This window comes from Cantharellus anzutake (assembly GCF_015039405.1).
Source record: "Cantharellus anzutake strain C23 chromosome Unknown EI90scaffold_21, whole genome shotgun sequence".
Lineage (NCBI taxonomy): Eukaryota > Fungi > Basidiomycota > Agaricomycetes > Cantharellales > Hydnaceae > Cantharellus > Cantharellus anzutake.
This window is the reverse complement of record NW_024066971.1, coordinates 957,249-972,441: the sequence shown is the minus strand read 5'-3', so window position 1 is coordinate 972,441 and position 15,193 is coordinate 957,249. Positions and strand designations below refer to the sequence as shown.

General features: G+C 49.3%; 4 protein-coding genes across 4 annotated transcripts; 2 read left to right on the top strand and 2 right to left on the bottom strand.

Annotated features, from left to right (window-relative positions):
- Window positions 1–478: 478 nt before the first annotated feature.
- On the bottom strand, window positions 479–3,826 carry EI90DRAFT_3154451 (amp dependent CoA ligase). Its single transcript, XM_039065929.1, has 14 exons — window positions 3,402–3,826; window positions 3,248–3,335; window positions 3,178–3,192; window positions 3,092–3,118; window positions 2,990–3,038; window positions 2,543–2,927; window positions 2,337–2,478; window positions 2,255–2,277; window positions 2,169–2,192; window positions 2,024–2,103; window positions 1,592–1,960; window positions 1,440–1,533; window positions 1,040–1,348; window positions 479–966 (listed from the first exon to the last, which is right to left on the bottom strand). Exons 1-14 carry the CDS (start codon window positions 3,531–3,533, stop codon window positions 889–891), a joined length of 1,815 nt encoding a protein of 604 aa, XP_038916647.1. The 5' UTR covers window positions 3,534–3,826; the 3' UTR covers window positions 479–888.
- Window positions 3,827–4,390: 564 nt separating this feature from the next.
- EI90DRAFT_924607 (uncharacterized protein) lies at window positions 4,391–6,548 on the top strand. The gene is made up of 4 exons (XM_039068247.1): window positions 4,391–4,484; window positions 4,550–5,117; window positions 5,182–5,314; window positions 5,398–6,548. The coding sequence occupies exons 2-4, from the start codon at window positions 4,559–4,561 to the stop codon at window positions 6,401–6,403; spliced, it is 1,698 nt and encodes a 565-aa protein (XP_038916646.1). The 5' UTR covers window positions 4,391–4,484; window positions 4,550–4,558; the 3' UTR covers window positions 6,404–6,548.
- EI90DRAFT_924685 (uncharacterized protein) lies at window positions 6,549–8,190 on the top strand. Its single transcript, XM_039068248.1, has 4 exons — window positions 6,549–6,906; window positions 6,969–7,466; window positions 7,562–7,923; window positions 7,989–8,190. The coding sequence occupies exons 1-4, from the start codon at window positions 6,694–6,696 to the stop codon at window positions 8,092–8,094; spliced, it is 1,179 nt and encodes a 392-aa protein (XP_038916645.1). The 5' UTR covers window positions 6,549–6,693; the 3' UTR covers window positions 8,095–8,190.
- Window positions 8,191–10,151: 1,961 nt separating this feature from the next.
- Window positions 10,152–14,833, bottom strand: EI90DRAFT_3123159 (SNF2 family N-terminal domain-containing protein; the record flags this gene model as incomplete). Its single annotated transcript, XM_039063582.1, has 28 exons — window positions 10,152–10,439; window positions 10,497–10,718; window positions 10,769–11,070; window positions 11,119–11,186; window positions 11,238–11,341; window positions 11,395–11,438; window positions 11,487–11,759; window positions 11,809–11,881; window positions 11,936–12,042; window positions 12,091–12,118; window positions 12,171–12,292; window positions 12,345–12,376; window positions 12,435–12,455; window positions 12,513–12,560; window positions 12,613–12,684; window positions 12,731–12,743; window positions 12,800–12,812; window positions 12,868–12,941; window positions 12,994–13,021; window positions 13,072–13,093; window positions 13,140–13,286; window positions 13,342–13,416; window positions 13,476–13,749; window positions 13,812–13,867; window positions 13,918–14,415; window positions 14,470–14,530; window positions 14,583–14,620; window positions 14,679–14,833. 28 exons carry the CDS (start codon window positions 14,831–14,833, stop codon window positions 10,152–10,154), a joined length of 3,258 nt encoding a protein of 1,085 aa, XP_038916644.1.
- Window positions 14,834–15,193: the final 360 nt, after the last annotated feature.

Below are 15,193 nucleotides of genomic sequence, written 5' to 3'. Positions count from 1 at the left end.
GCAACTCGTTCACAAATGTCCCGAAGAAAAAGCCATGCAGTTTCGGATATATTATGCCACTGTCTCCTCCAACTTAGCATGACCGCAATCGGATTATTAAGAATTCTCTCTCGAAGGTTTGTCTGGGCTTCCCCTCTGCTGTTTTCTCCAGGAGGAGGTGGAAGTTGCCAGCGTTTAGACATGGAAAATAGGCTAAAGGGCGGAGCGAGATAGGCAGGTTACCAGCCTTTATTATGACGGCTCAGAAGCGCGAGGTTAGGCCTTGATCAAGCTGTGACAATGACAACGTCACGCGTCTCATTCCGATTCCATCATCAATATCATGACGCCAATGCGATGAGCAGCCTGCTACATCAGGTACAACCGGTATAGACGACGCAAAGTCAGTCCATATTCTCTAACTGAGGGGCCTCGTTACCTGGCTTGCGGTGATTCAAGCTAATTCTTGCAGTTCTTTCCCCTAAATGCCACGTTCACAGTTGGGGCCGTTATTTGCACTTCACGTCTGAGCATCCTCAGAAGAGGATGAAATCCTACTTCTCACTAATGTGGACACAAATCAAGGTCAGCGTCCGAGCGAAGAAAAATCGGCATCTATTGAAAGTCCTGCCTGTCCCACGTACATTGTCGGGATCATCCATTCGCGAATCTCTGCGTCCCGTAGTCTTCGCACCAATAATCATACTTCGTGATTCTACGGGCGCATCGGATTCTCGAATGATGAAACCATCATGAATTCCTAACCAGATATATAGGTAGCATAGCCGAACTATAGTACAATTAAAAAGGTGCGGAAGAGCAGCTGGAACGCCCTAAGTTTAAGTTCACCAATATATTTTTCACTCCGACCTTCGATGGGGCTGGAAAGTATGGTATACCCGAGGCTCATCACAGTTTAGGATTAACAGTCGGCTGGGCTTTGTTCTTCTCCTTGATAGCCTTCGCCTGGTCCCGCAGCACACGACGCTACATCGAGGATGAAAAAAAAAAATTCAGTAATATAAGATGCGTACAAGTTTTTACCCCCCAAGTCGCTCACCAAAATTTTGCCAGACGGGTTCTTCGGAATGGTGCGAACGAATTCGATTCCACCATCTAACCACTTGTACCTGACTTTATGATCTGATACGTGCTTGGCAATTTCTTTCTTGTACCGCTCGGTATCTCGTGGGGTGCGCAGCGCCCGTCTTGCAGCCGAAGAATGGAGGACGACGAATGCCATAGGGAGCTCACCGGAGTACTCGTCTGGGTACCCGATAACGCCCGCATCAGAAACGGCGGGGTGTGAAAGGAGATGACCCTCCAGCTCGGCTGGAGCCACTTGGAACCCTTTAACCTTGATGATTTCCTGGAATTTGCATCATGCGTGCATCATCCGGGAGGGGTGGAGCAGAAACAGTGAGCAATCGGAGTGGGATTCAATGTCGCGAAACACAAACCTTGATGCGATCGACAATGAACATGTCACCGTTCTCATGGAAGAGGACCTCGTCTCCCGTGTGCACCCATCCGTCAACGAAAGTTTCAGCAGAACTTCAGAACGAAACAGTTTAACTCCGGATCGTTCGTGGATAACGGATAATTAGCTTACGCTTTCGGGTTGTTTTCGTATCTCAAAGCCATAGATGGTCCGTGAACAACCAGCTCACCGGGCTCACCATAGCCAGCGAGCGTCCCATCTGATTTGACCACTTTTGCTTTCAATCCTGGAAGGAGTCGGCCAGCACTCCCGGGGGTACCTCCTTTATTTTGCTCAAGAGGCCACATAGTAATCGTAGCAGGGGTCTCAGTCATTCCGTAAGCCTGTCCAACGTTAGCGTTAGGGAGAATTTTACGGAGTTTAGCTTCAACGTCATTTGAGATGGGCGCAGCGCCCCCCATGACCATGCGGACGTGTCTGAGGCTGTACTTCTTCGTTTCTGGACTCTTGACGAGTGAGACCATCTGTGGAGGAACGATCCTGCGGGCGGTAAGGACGATAAATGACCAAAACTAATAGAAGAAGGTGGGGATCTTTCCTTACCATAAATGAGTAATTCGGTACTTGACGATGCTCGTCAGAAAATCAGTAAATGTGTATTTGGGCAAAACGACCAAGGGAAGCTAAGAAGGAAGCGGCAGTTAGGCTGTCAATGATTAGTCCAGAAATGGGTAAGGCTGGTACTAACTCCAAAGAAGATATTGTAATGTAACTTAGAGCCCGTCCGGGGTCAGCGAATGCTCGCAGGCTCAGAATCTTTGTAAAGTGACATACCACGACCACGAGACCATATATATCTAGTGACAGATAGGTATAAGTTGAACAAAGCGGAGTGATGCGAACACCTCCAACTCACGGAACATCGGCAATACGCCTAAACTGACATCACCATCGCGCATGCGACGATCTTCCCAAGGGAAGGTTGGGTCATTGATGCGTAAATAGGTTGCGGTCATAATCACGTTCGAAATAAGAGAATAATGAGAGATCGCCACTGCCTGAAAATGGAAGTGTTGTTAGAATGACCCAGAAGTCGTTGGGCGGGGGGAAACTTGTTTGTACCTTGGGTTTACCAGTGGTACCGCTGGAGAAACTTAAGAACGCAAGTTTCGTCTTTGCCTCGCCTTTAGCAAGCCTCCTTTCAGGGAAAACTTTCCCTTCAACGTTGTACTCCGTCAATCCTTTGTCGATCAGTGCATCGAGAGTAACGAAGTTGTCAATGGTGTATTCTGATGGTGAAAGCTTCAACGATCGGAACTCATGGGATTCAGTGTGGAACGGTCGTGAAGGTGGAGAAATGACGACGATACGATCGAGGGGGAAATTAAATTTGGCTGCGGCGGCCTTCGTCGCGGCAAAGCACCCTGGGTGAGTTATTATCAAACTTGCTTTGGTTTCGTTGACTTGATGAGCGAGTTCGAACTCGGTGTAGGCGGGGTTAGAGCACCTATAGGAACAACACACGTGTCTGAGGGTGGACCAAGTTGACATGGATTGGAGGTGACCTACGAGGCGATTGCGCCTACACGGTGAACAGCCCATACTGCGATGGGGAAATCTAACACGAGAATTAGGGTGAACCCATCCCGACGGAGAGTAAGTGCAGCCTACCAATATCATTGGGGCTGAATATGATGACTGAGGAGAGTGCCTTGTTCAGGTCGGTATTCGGCGACTGTCAGCTGCTGTCCACTCACCAACATCATTTTCCCCTAAATTGAATAGTTGATAATGACTATGGACGACCGGTGTGCGAAATCGACTCACTTATGCCATAAGCGTTGTACAACGAGTTGGAAAGCCCAAACACGCGATTGCGTACCTCCTCAGCGTCGTATTGCCGTCCTGTTGGGTACTGACCGGAAGGCGATAGGGTATGTTCGTTAGTTGAATTATCGAAAGCTGATTTTGTGACACTCACGTCGATCAACCATGGCCTATTGTTCCCTCGCTGAGGTCGAAGGGGGTGCTGACTGTCCAGGATAAACTGGGGGATGGTCAAGTCATCTCGGAGGACTCCCGGCGGAAGCTGGACGTTTGAAGTGAAGATCATCTTAGGAAGTAGGTGTGGTGTTTGAATCAAAGGGGAGTTGATGAGTCGATGGGTCTACAGGTCTGGAAGGTGTTATTTGTACTTTCACAACACTGCTGCAGTTAGGCGACTTGAGATAGTCGGAGCGTTCTGTCAAATGTGACAGCACGTGAAGGAATTGGCAAATGGATTGCAACTCAATGTCTACAATCACTCTCATTCCGTCCTTGCCGGTTTAAACTTTGTACAGTAAGCCCAGCGAGAGCGACGGCCTAAGGGCTCCCCAATATACTGCCTAAAGGAATCAATTGACATCGCCATCGATGAAGAATGAATTTCAGAATCCGTGTGAATTTCAATCGCGCTCGTGAATGCTTCATTCCCGCCAAACCCTTGCGAATTTTCGCTCGACAAATGAATCCCCTCGATGCTAATGTCCTGCAAATCCCGTACCCACCCGCAGAACACATATTACCCCGATCGCATTAGCGTTGTCCGGAATTTGGAGAAAATAAAAAATTAATTGCTCTGCCGATTCCACCGCTTGCACTACATGGATCCTAAATCGTGAGCAAACTCTACATTGACGGAGTTCACACTTCCCAGAAGAGGTTCCTGACCGTCTAAGTTGTATAGCCTCTCCTGCCCTAAATTACTTTCTCTATACATTACTGATAATTTTTGGGGTGCCAATAAACCCTAACCCCATCCCCCCAAAATTCCATCGGTACCCAGTCTCTGAAAGTGAGAGAAGGTAGAGGACTCTTGCCGCGATAGGCGGTGTCCATCAATTTCTGCAGGTAGATTCCACAAAAGTTAATGTGATCTGGAAGGACGTTCAAACCGGAACGCAGAAGGAGATTGCGGCTGAATGCAACGAATTCGGCTAACTCCGGTACATATTGAATCTGAGTGTTTTACTCCCCAACAATCTCGTCCACACTGTGTGGCCTCTGTTTCACTGAGATCATCGTGAGCACCCAAGTGAAAGTGTCTGGGTCACCTATCTCTGATTATTACTTTCTCTCAATTTTGAGGATTCACCAATGCTCAATTCAAACCGAAAGCAGCGGCCTTCATTTCTGAGGCCCCTTACCCCGATATCGCCACTGGGCACATCCAGGGCGGAAAACATATCCAGTGGTCAGAAAGAGAACGTCTTGATGGGGCCTACATCTCGCGGCTCCTTGCCGTCCTCTGTGTACGGCGTCCGACCACGATCCAAGAGTGTGACGGGTAATCAAACGCACGCAACATCTTTTTCTGCACCAAGTGCGAAGATCACCCGTAATGGAGCATCTAGTTTGGGTGCAACACCGTCCGGCTCTGCGAGATCCAGCCGCCATTCGTCATTTGCCGCAGAATCCACCAGACGACCGTCAAGTGTTCGCGATCCGACGTCATCTCGGAGAGGAAGCCTTTGGTCTGAATTTGGTGATGACGCCGTCTCCGGGGGTCGGGAACTTACAGAGGAAGAAAAGGCTCTCGAGGCTCAAAAATCGTTTGCGAGCTCAGCAAAAACATTGTGGGAAAGTGGAGTGGATAGACTTGTCGTTGAGGCATGGTCTTCATTTGGGCAAGGCTGGAAGTCTGGCGACATTGTCGGTCAGTCATTTTTCTCATTCATCTCGTTGTGGGGTTCCAACTTAATGGTCCTCACGGTAATCAGGGCTCATATCCGTTGATCGCTTCAATCTGCCTCGCGTGGAACGAGCTCGTATCATCGTCCTCATAGATGACTTGGAATTACAATTACAGGACCTCGCCACTACGAGTCTTAGTTTACCTGGGGCCATCGCTTTGTAAGTCGCAATTTTATGCAGACGCTGAGTGCGACGACTCGGACTCGGCGTGACATGACGTCATGTAACGATTGCCTCCTCAGTCTCCGGGATCCCTCGTGGGTGAATTCTGCAGGTTTAATCGATGCATTGCTCGCATCCCCCAATCACGTCTACAGCCTTCTCAAGGTTCTGGATTCGGCTGCAAGGCTCTGGCTCCGAGCCGCTCCATCCATCGTCGACCAATTCAGCACACCACGAAACATCGAAGACACACTTGATCACTCGCTAAACCTGTGCGCTTTTCTTACTGGCTCTTCGACCGATCTACGAAGGGCCTTCGTGGCATCCTTATCTCTCCTCAAAGAGTTTTCTGCGCTTCTTGACAGAGCGAGCAGAGCCGCCATCAGTATCAACTCTAACGCTCCCCACGATGTTGCGGCGTTCACTCCAAGTTTCCATGCGAGCTCGTCTTCAGTCTATCTTCCGCACTATGTACTGGGACAATTGGATGAATTTACTGCTTACATCAAGTCCCTCCTATCGCAGCCCAAGACCTCTAACTCAATCGAAGTTTTCCAAGCCGAACTCGGATCCTTATGGAGTGCTTTGATTGGAAACGCCCGCGTGGCTCGTGTTGCTCGGGGCCTGGAGCGCATATGGGAAAACAAGTCGACCACGCTTCGTGAAAAAGCAGTTGCGATGCTTGCTGCTGCAGATGGTGCTCTAAAATGGGAAATTGACTCCGTCACAAGCGAAACTGATGATTTCAAGTTCACCTTCGGGTCCTTGAAGCCCCATCTTTCGGAGCTCGTGCCCCGGGAAGTAGCATTCACTTACGCCCCCATAGGCATCAATGCGCGTCATCAATCACCGTCCAGCGTCGTATTGCGTGGATTACGCCTCGCTATCAGCGATGCTACTTACGAAATTACCAAGCATGGCTTGCTTGGCTTCGCAGATTCCGGTATCGCATCCATTGTCGTCCCATTCGAACTCGAGATTTGCTTTACGGGGGATAATCAAAATCGGCCCAAGATAAAGCTCAACTTTTACGAGAAACAAGAAGTCACCCTCCATTCTGGTGGAAATCCGATCCAGGTACATTGACGAAGGTGTGGAATTCTTGGCTCAGCGCCATCGTCAAGTCCAAGATATCCGAAGCCATTGAAGAGAGACTAATCAATGGATTCGAGGAATGGATCGCTCCTTTATACTCTGAGATCCCATTTGTCGCCGCCGCGGTTCCTTCCACAGGCCGCCCTCTGAATCAAGGTAAAGAGGTGCTCCCAACGGTTCCGTCAAGTGCGGTGGCAGGCAGCGGCTCCGCCAAGACTCCATCACCTTTGGGTTCTGGAACGCCGCTGGGCGCACGCGCTGCATTTCTTGCTTCTCTTCGGATGACCTCTGGAATCGATGTCAAACCGCTCATGACGGGAAGAGATGTCTTAGATTCGCTCGAAAACCCGTTTGGAAGTGGTCCAAACTCCGCTGCCTTCCCTGAGAACGAAGACGACGAGAGCGATGCCGGTGGCCTGAAGAGCCGACGCATGAGCATGGCGATGAGTTTGACTGATGTTAGTAAGAGTGATGCCACGAACGTCAAGAATATTGTAGTAAGTCCCTCTCTGTTTTGGGGGCGTCGTGCCTACTAACACGGTTGGGGTTTTGGCAGAATCCTCCACGGGCTCAGTCCGTCTCCCACATGGTCGTTGAGGATGCGCCGTCATCTTTCTCCACTCGCCGCCTTTCTCTTGCCTTTACTCCCATCGGAGAGCCATCCCTCGAGACTTACGATAGCGAATTCGCCCCAAGTGCAACAACTGAAGCGGCCACGCCTGCATCTAAGTTCCATCGATCTTCTTCCGTTATGGCAGACTCGCTCGACGCTAGAGCTGCAACCGATACTACTACTGTCGAAGGTCTTCTCATTGCTACCAAGGAGTCTAAGTATGGCTTTAGGGACGAACATTATCGCGATGAACGTGCCACTGTCTCGATGGCGCAGGTCACTAGGGAGCTTCAAGCTGAATTGCAGGAGTCAGATGGCGGGGTTGCTGATCCAAAAATTGGGAATATACCACTTCGTCGTGACAGCGATGATGTGCCACAACCAGTGGCTAGGCGTAAATCAATGAGCGAGTACCTTACGGAGGCTGCCATGGTTGATCAGGTGGGTTGCTCATATTCACTGCTCCGGTTGCGATTCAACGACGGCTTCAGACCGATACGACGGTGAATCCTGGGTTCCGCCGTCGAACCGAGCAGGACGACGGTCACGATGCTCCCAAAGAGAATAATCCTTGGATGTCTGCGTCTTTGGATGCCACAGCCTCTATCGACACCACTCTCCCAGAGAACATTGCTGTCCCCCCTCGCGCTCATCGCTCATCTTTCGGCCCCGGTTCCCACAAAGGCCGCAGTAAATCTTTCACAGAGTTGAATGATGTGCCCTCGATGGCTGAAATTGGAATTGACGAGTATATCATTCGGGACGAAACGGATCCAACCACGTCGAAACGCAGTAACGTGGCGAACGATTATCCTGGGATAGATCCTGCTGAGCTCAAAAAACGAAGAATGAGCAGTTTCATGGATGAGATTTCCAACACTGACGCTACATTACTGGAGTGAGTCTCACTTATATTTCTCACCTCGGGTCCCATGTTTATGACTTGGAAAAACTCTGCAATAGGAACATTCAAGCACCACCAACGGTGGACCAAACGTATCACCAAGCTGCTAGGCTTCCCCATTCTCTTTCATCTAGGCGCTCCAGCAGCGAGGTCTTTTCATCCTGAACACATTCAGGGTAGTGTGATTCATCGCACTTCGCTGTTAGTCATTGGCCATTACCCGATAGAACAAAGTTGTCCCTTCAATTATTGGTCCTTTGTACTATGTACCATACGGATGCATGATCGACGACCATACTCACAATATATACCACATCAGTGTCTGTGGCACCCCTTGACTATTACTGTTACGCGACCAACGTTGCAGTACAGCAGTGTTTTCCCTCACTCGCATTAGTCAGTTTGGGACTAAGGACCACAACTGAGACAACGAGGACACTTTCCCTCCCCAGTTTGGTAAGAGAAATAACTACGAACGATCGCTAACTCTACCGCACATAGTTCAGTGTGGCTAGGAGTGTCCATGACGCTGTGATTGGACCTAGATTCTGTGATCACGAGCTCCATCGCAAAGCATCGACAACTGCGGCATGGCGGCCTTGGGCTCCACGACTCGGTGACTGCAGGTATGTAACTATACTGCGCATGAAGGTTGCATGCATGTCTTCGCGTTCCCGATATGACTACATATTCAGTGACCATCCAGCGCATGTGAGCACTAACCTAATAACAGAAGCAACATGCGGATTGATACATGTTTTAGAAAATCCGACTCGTCTGTTGAAGAAACCTGACCGTCGACTTGGGACGTAACCATTCTCAGTAGCTGCGCCATTCGATCCGGCTGCTTGACCTGTCCATCCCTGCTCTTAGTCCTTTGTTTCCCATTCCCCCACTCTTCTTTTCTTTTGCACCTTCAGGACCGCCAGCTTTTTGTTTTTCCACAAATACAGGAGGCGTGGGGTGGACAGCACTGACCCACATTTCCCATTACTGTGTGCGGCCTAGGCAGATCCCAGCCTCTACTAAAGTAGATGTGCGGCCCTAGCCCAGGGCTAGGCAGGTGACCAGCCTCTATAATAGCTCAGGGCATTCATGAGGAGAGCCTGAGTTGAGTTGCCTAGTCCTGGTCCTAGTGATAGCGGCAGTAATGTTTGGGAAGGACATCCGGAGCTCACGGGCAAACTTCGAAGGACTCAGAGCTCGTCGCCAACACTCATTGAAAACAAGGATTGTGTCAACAGGTCTTCATCTGCCTGGAATGAACGAGGTGAAAAATAGCATATTCTAGCCTCCTGAGGCTTCTGAATAGGCGCACAGCGACTCTCTATACTTCACTCTTGGAGAATTTCGAGTGCTGCTCGTCACAACATCATTTGTGACAGTGTATCATCGCTATGGTCCCCACCTACCATCTAAAGCAAGCGTCATCTCACTAATTTCAGGGGTGCAAGTTGCAATGTGTATAGCTGGAACTGCCAGTGGCATCCTTATCCAGCAAAGACATCGACTAACGAGAGTCGACTGGACAGGCCTCACCGATCGGGGGTCTGGCGTCGTGGCCACCACTTGCCACTCCTATCGCGTATCACGTCGGCGACATCTATAGATACCCAAACAATTGCCAGCGAAGGAGTGACTATGGCCCGTCCCCTAGCCACCTTGACTCTAATGCTGGGTTCACTTCCGATCTGAGCTGTTGCTCTCGACTCCATGTCCCTCTGGGGCGCGGATGGTCATTCTCAGAAGGAGATGCCTCATGTCATAGAACCCGTCCGATTGGTCGTCTGTGAAACCCTCTTGGTGATCGATCAGTGGTTATCTCTGGTTGGTGTTTGCCGAATTAGCAGATGAAGTGGGCGAAAGGTGTCTGGTCACATCGTGGCCCCTGACTAGTGTGTTGTGCGACTGCAAATTTTCAATGTTACATGGGTTCTATTGAATTAGTCCCTAACGAGCTCCGCCGCTGAGGTTTACAAATCATTCACGACCTCGCTAGAACACGAATATCGAAGCGCAGATCGCACCCCCTCTCTATTTTTTCATATACTGGATTCCGTCGCGAGCAGGTTTGTCTATGTTCCTGCAAACGATGCTACTAGGGTCGGGCTGTTGTGTCTCCCCTCTCCATGTACGACCATCGTCGGCAGCATTGCTATTTCCATCTATCAATGCTACCCGTCTAGCAGTTACAATTACAGAGCAAAAGATAGGCGCAAGCATCATGGAGAGGTGTCTGGTATTGCTTCTGACTTGGAGATCTTTTCAAACACGAACGCCACACTTCCGCTATCATCTTCTAGGTTTGCGCTGTCAAGGCTATCCAATAAGGAGCATGACGTGCCTGGGGTTTCCCCACCGAGACTGCCATCGCCAGTTTGCGGGGTGTCAGGGCTATAAATAACCTTCAGGAGAACGTTGTCGTGGATGTACTCCCGTGCAGCGGGGTTCAGGGCATTCACGTGTGTCCATTCCGTAAGAGCAACTAAAGCCTGACTCTTATCGGTAGACTAAATTAATGGAGGCTGCCTTGAGATGTGTCATTTCCGCGTTTGATATTGACGCACCATTTTATTCTTAGGCGGCTTGTACTGGGATGCAGGAACAAATCCAGTGAGCACGTCGTCATCATCTGAATCTTCTATCTTATCCTCAACTTCGTCCACAAGCCCTCCAGATTCTCCAGTTTCCTCTAAGGCCCCGTCCGAAGTTCCAGAGACACAGGAACATGCCAGAAGCTCATGGGTGTGACAACGGGCGGCAGGATGAATTGTGAACAAATCTTTCAGCTGTGGGGACTCATAAGTGTGAGTGAGCTATTACCGCTGAGGCAGCGAACCTCGGTTTGCGAGAAAGAATCTCCTTTCGATCCCTTCCCTCCATCGGCACCACTTGTGTCACCCATCAACGATTCGCTCAAACCCATCTTCGTCACAGCACGCTGGAATATTTTTTCATCTATTGTTCCACATGTGAGGAGACGGTAGATGAAGACCGGCCGTTTTTGTCCGTCTCGATGAATCCGAGCCATGGCCTGCAGATCGTGGGATGGATTCCAGTCGCTGTCGACCAAGATGAGGCGGGATGCGCCGATGAGGTTGAGCCCTACGCCTCCTGCTTTGGTACTAAGCAAGAAGACAACTGGGAAGGGTCATTAGAATACCAGTGCCAAGGAGGGAGTCGGCATACACTTTTCCGCTTGGGGAGACTTGTTGAACTTGTCAACGTACATCTGACGAAGTTCGACCTTTGTGGACCTGAAAGACTTGGAATGTCTGGACGTCAAGATGAAAAAAAAAATCACTAACCCATCAAGTCGGGAAAACGTATACTTCTTACGAACACAAAATTTCTCGATGACGTTTAGAGTTGCAGTGTAGTGTGATACGATTACAACTTTCTCGTCGGTATCCTAAAGCTTGGGGTGAGGAAGGGTCGTTTGGAAAATCGACCAACAGCACTGACTCTTCGTAGGATGCGCAGGAGTTTTTGCAAAGTCATCATTTTGCCTGCAAGAAGGGTCAGAAGGCGTGGGATTCCTTCGGAAGCCATCTTACCACTAAGAGTCATATCATCTTGTTTTGCAGACTCAGATATCAAAGCGAGCGCGTTCTTAATAGCATTGTTAGCGGTGGTTTGTAACTCCTCTTTCTCCTCTGTTCGATGCCGTAACAGCAAAGGGCTGTTGCATAACTGCTTCAGACGGCCTATAAGGGCAAGTGAGTTTGCAGTGGATGTCATAATAAGATCGTCAAGTCTCTCGGGAACGAGGATCTTCTTGAACATCGCAAGCTGCAGTTTCGTGGGCCGGACGAACACCACATACTCGTCTAGACATTTGTCAGATACACACCAGAATGTAGGTAGAACCTTATTCACTTTTAGGTGGAAGATAGTTACTAAGAATCCCAGCAGTACGTCGCAGCACAAAGGATTGAGATATTTGTGCAAGCTAGGAAACATCCGTTCGCATGAGAATCTGGGTGATAACAAAGCAAAACCTTACATGCTCCGCACGAGCACTCCCAAGTTCATATTCTTTCTCCGAGCAATCTGGAGCCCGACTTCGGAGAATAGGGATTTCGTATATTTTACTGAATGTTTTATAGGTGTCTATGGTCACAGTTAATGTCTCGACCCTTAGTTTGTTTGACCACATACCCAAGAGGCCAGGGTTTACGAAGTTGGCCTAGAAAGTTTTAGATTTGACTCTATGGGAATAAGTGAAAAGGGTCCCCCACCATGCTGTGAAACTCCCCCAGATTATTCTGCACTGGCGTGCCAGTCAGAATGATTCTCCTGGGGACGCGGAGGACGTCGAACATCTTGGTCGTTTTGCTACCCGCAGATTTCAGTCGATGACCTCACAGGACGAAGTTGAGCAAGGAGTATCTCTTGGTAACGCAGAGGCATACCTTCATCACAAATAATCAGTCCAACAGGGGGACTAGATGTCGGAAGGTTTACTTTAATGTCTAAATAAGAAACTAGTTGAGTCTTCTTACTGGCAGTACGCCAACTCCTCTCTGGGTGACGGGTTCGTCAGCGATCACAGTCAGCAACGGATGTCTCAGATATCTCACATTACAGAGCGGAGCCTCTCATATCCGATGATCAGCACTTGATGCTTACTACCGTTTCGTTAGACCGTTGGCGATGTCAAGTGAGGATAAGGTGGCTCACCTGCGCTGGAAACCTTTGATGACGCTTATGTCTTTATCTCCTAGCATTACTTCGATACGATCTCTCCCAAGCCTGTCAACAAGTGTGAATTCGGCCCGTCGAACACACTATAACTCACCATTTATGAATCTCTGATTCGAGAGACTCTGTAAGCATGAGATGTGCAACGACAAAAGGTGATACTCACCCTTCTTCCAATTCTACGTTACATCGTATCGTGAGGTAATGCAGTAGGCATTCAGAGCCAGGACTTACAGAAAGCAACGACACGGGACAAACAATCAATGCTTTTCCCGCCACTGGACCTTGCCCAGCATATAGATTCTGTTCTATGCCTTTTTAGTGTGTGCGGTCCATATATACACCTTATCATAAACTCACTCAGAAGAGTCCACAGCAGCGCGATGGTCTTCAAACTCCTGTAAGCACATCTTTCCTAAAACATTCAATTTTGCTGACTTGAATAGTTTTCCCAAGACCCCTGTACACGAGTTAGTAGGATATCAGAAGATTTGAACGAAACACACATTTCATCCGCCAGAATACAACCTAGCCCGTCATGCTTACGCATCCCCATCACACTTTCGTACATGAAAATGACTCCCTCCCGTTGATGTGGCCGCAATTTCTTGGCGATAATTGGATCAACAACGACTGGGACAACTTCGGCTCCTCTACCAATCAAATGGTCATTAGCAAGACATTGAAACAATGTCATCCCCAACCTACTTCTTGTTGTACTTTTTTTCGTGGTCTTTGTCAGGTCTGGGCATGACGAGGGCATCGGGGGCATTCGGATCGTGTCTGCCACATGCACTGGGTGTTAGTCAAGCAGCCTTTCAACCAGCGGCATATTTGCTTACAGCTGACTATATTTCTTAGACGGTCCATAAAAAGGAATGTGTGCCATTCGTTGCAATCTCTTGACAAAGTCCATGTCATCCACGCCTCCACTCGTCGTCTTCGGTGTGTTCACTTTGCTAATAGGTGAAATAAATCTCGGTTTGGTCGAAGTAGCCTTCACAAGCTGCACGGTTTCTTCCGTCTCTTCCTCGCACATCGACACAGCTGGCAAGGGTCGATGCGGTTGGAACGGCAAACAGGGGATCCGCGCGTCAACCTCAATTTCCATCCCGGCTATGCGGAGGAGTATATTAGTAGAATGTGTGCACAGCGTAAGGCACAAATGAGAACATTACCGATGTAAAGAGCGGTGCCATTTCTAAGCTTCCCAGCATTATAAATATTCCCAAGTCTGCAATAGCCTTAATTACCATAAATACGGCAGATGGACAATTTTCTCACATTGCACCATCGTCTCCAATGAAGGTCACAATGCAACCTTTCTGTGACACGAATGCATCTCCTTCCCATGACTTATTTTTGCGAGTCTGAGGTTTTCGCCATTGCACGGTCCAATATAGAGTCTCTTCATCCTGAGTTGGGTCCCCTGGTATCAAATCATGGGCTCCTTTCATATGATTCGTGCGAGTCGCCTGGGATTGAAGGGGCATGTCTGCCGCGCGGGACAGGTTGGGTATGGGAGGTGGGTTAGACTTGAGAGAAACCTTTGGTATCATTGATTTGAAAGGCGTGAAGGCCGACGATGCAGCGCCCATGGAAGGCTTTGGAGTGGTCAATGCGGCGGACCCAACGGGCGCGGCACCCCCAACGTCGAAACACTTCCCGGAAATGAAGTCTTCACGAGGAATTGGATAGTCGATCTCGATCTCCTTCCCAGCTAAATTCAGGACGTCTCCAGGAGAAACTGCTCCGATCCCGCTTGAACGTGCACCAGCAATCCTAAGTAAACAACAGTTACACGCAAATGATGCAGTATCGCCAAAGACGAATCACTTCTGTCCGTCAAGATTCTGTAGCTCACATGCACCCTCACGAATAATGAATACGCCGTCCCCTATATTTTAAGTAAGCGAGGACGCGTCATTGTCATTGCTCTCTTTACCCACCTTCCCAAGTTTTGTTTTTCTTCATCTGCGGTTTTCGCCTGTAGTTACGCGCAAAATAACCTCAGGCCCGAATTTGAAAGTTAAGGCAAAGCATACCATTGCACCATCCAATATTGCGCGTCCCTCGAATCAGACGCAGATGGCGTGACTTGCGGAGCTGCAATGTGTGGTCTTTTTGCATGCCGAGGATTCCCCTCATAACCACCAGCGCTTTTTCTCTTCTCTAAAGTTTTCGGAGACACGAGAGCCATTGACAGACTGCTAGATGGATAGATGTGCACCCGTCCGGAGAAGAAAGGTTCGGACCCGTCTCATGTGAACTGTTTCCGTAAAAGGCAAGTGTAGCCTAAATTCGGCCAACTCCGCCCACACAAGAGTTCACCGACTGTCTGGAGCAATCTTCGTAGCGAACGACTACGGCACCGCCGGAGTCGGTTGGGTTGGGCTGGGCCTCTGATGCAGAACACGCGGCTCGCAGCTTCAGACTCAACACCGCGTTCCCGCATCTTGGTTGACACCGTAAGCATGCGCGATTGCCCAGTGCACTTGGCACAAATGGGCACCACTACTCCATCGACCTGGTTGAACTGAAATTTCCAGCATCTACGCCA

What these genes read in the sequence shown, in the direction of transcription:
- EI90DRAFT_3154451 (XM_039065929.1), bottom strand. Translation starts at nt 3,533, where the DNA reads ATGATCTTCACTTCAAACGTCCAGCTTCCGCCGGGAGTCCTCCGAGAT. An exon ending in AGGCGTATTGCCGATGTTCC is followed by an intron (nt 2,278 to 2,336) that starts GTGAGTTGGAGG and finishes ATCTGTCACTAG; the next exon opens with ATATATATGGTCTCGTGGTC. An exon ending in TACCGAATTACTCATTTATG is followed by an intron (nt 1,961 to 2,023) that starts GTAAGGAAAGAT and finishes TACCGCCCGCAG; the next exon opens with GATCGTTCCTCCACAGATGG.
- EI90DRAFT_924607 (XM_039068247.1), top strand. Translation starts at nt 4,559, where the DNA reads ATGCTCAATTCAAACCGAAAGCAGCGGCCTTCATTTCTGAGGCCCCTT. An exon ending in GAAGTCTGGCGACATTGTCG is followed by an intron (nt 5,118 to 5,181) that starts GTCAGTCATTTT and finishes CACGGTAATCAG; the next exon opens with GGCTCATATCCGTTGATCGC. An exon ending in TTACCTGGGGCCATCGCTTT is followed by an intron (nt 5,315 to 5,397) that starts GTAAGTCGCAAT and finishes TTGCCTCCTCAG; the next exon opens with TCTCCGGGATCCCTCGTGGG.
- EI90DRAFT_924685 (XM_039068248.1), top strand. Translation starts at nt 6,694, where the DNA reads ATGACCTCTGGAATCGATGTCAAACCGCTCATGACGGGAAGAGATGTC. An exon ending in AGGCTGCCATGGTTGATCAG is followed by an intron (nt 7,467 to 7,561) that starts GTGGGTTGCTCA and finishes CGAACCGAGCAG; the next exon opens with GACGACGGTCACGATGCTCC. An exon ending in ACTGACGCTACATTACTGGA is followed by an intron (nt 7,924 to 7,988) that starts GTGAGTCTCACT and finishes ACTCTGCAATAG; the next exon opens with GAACATTCAAGCACCACCAA.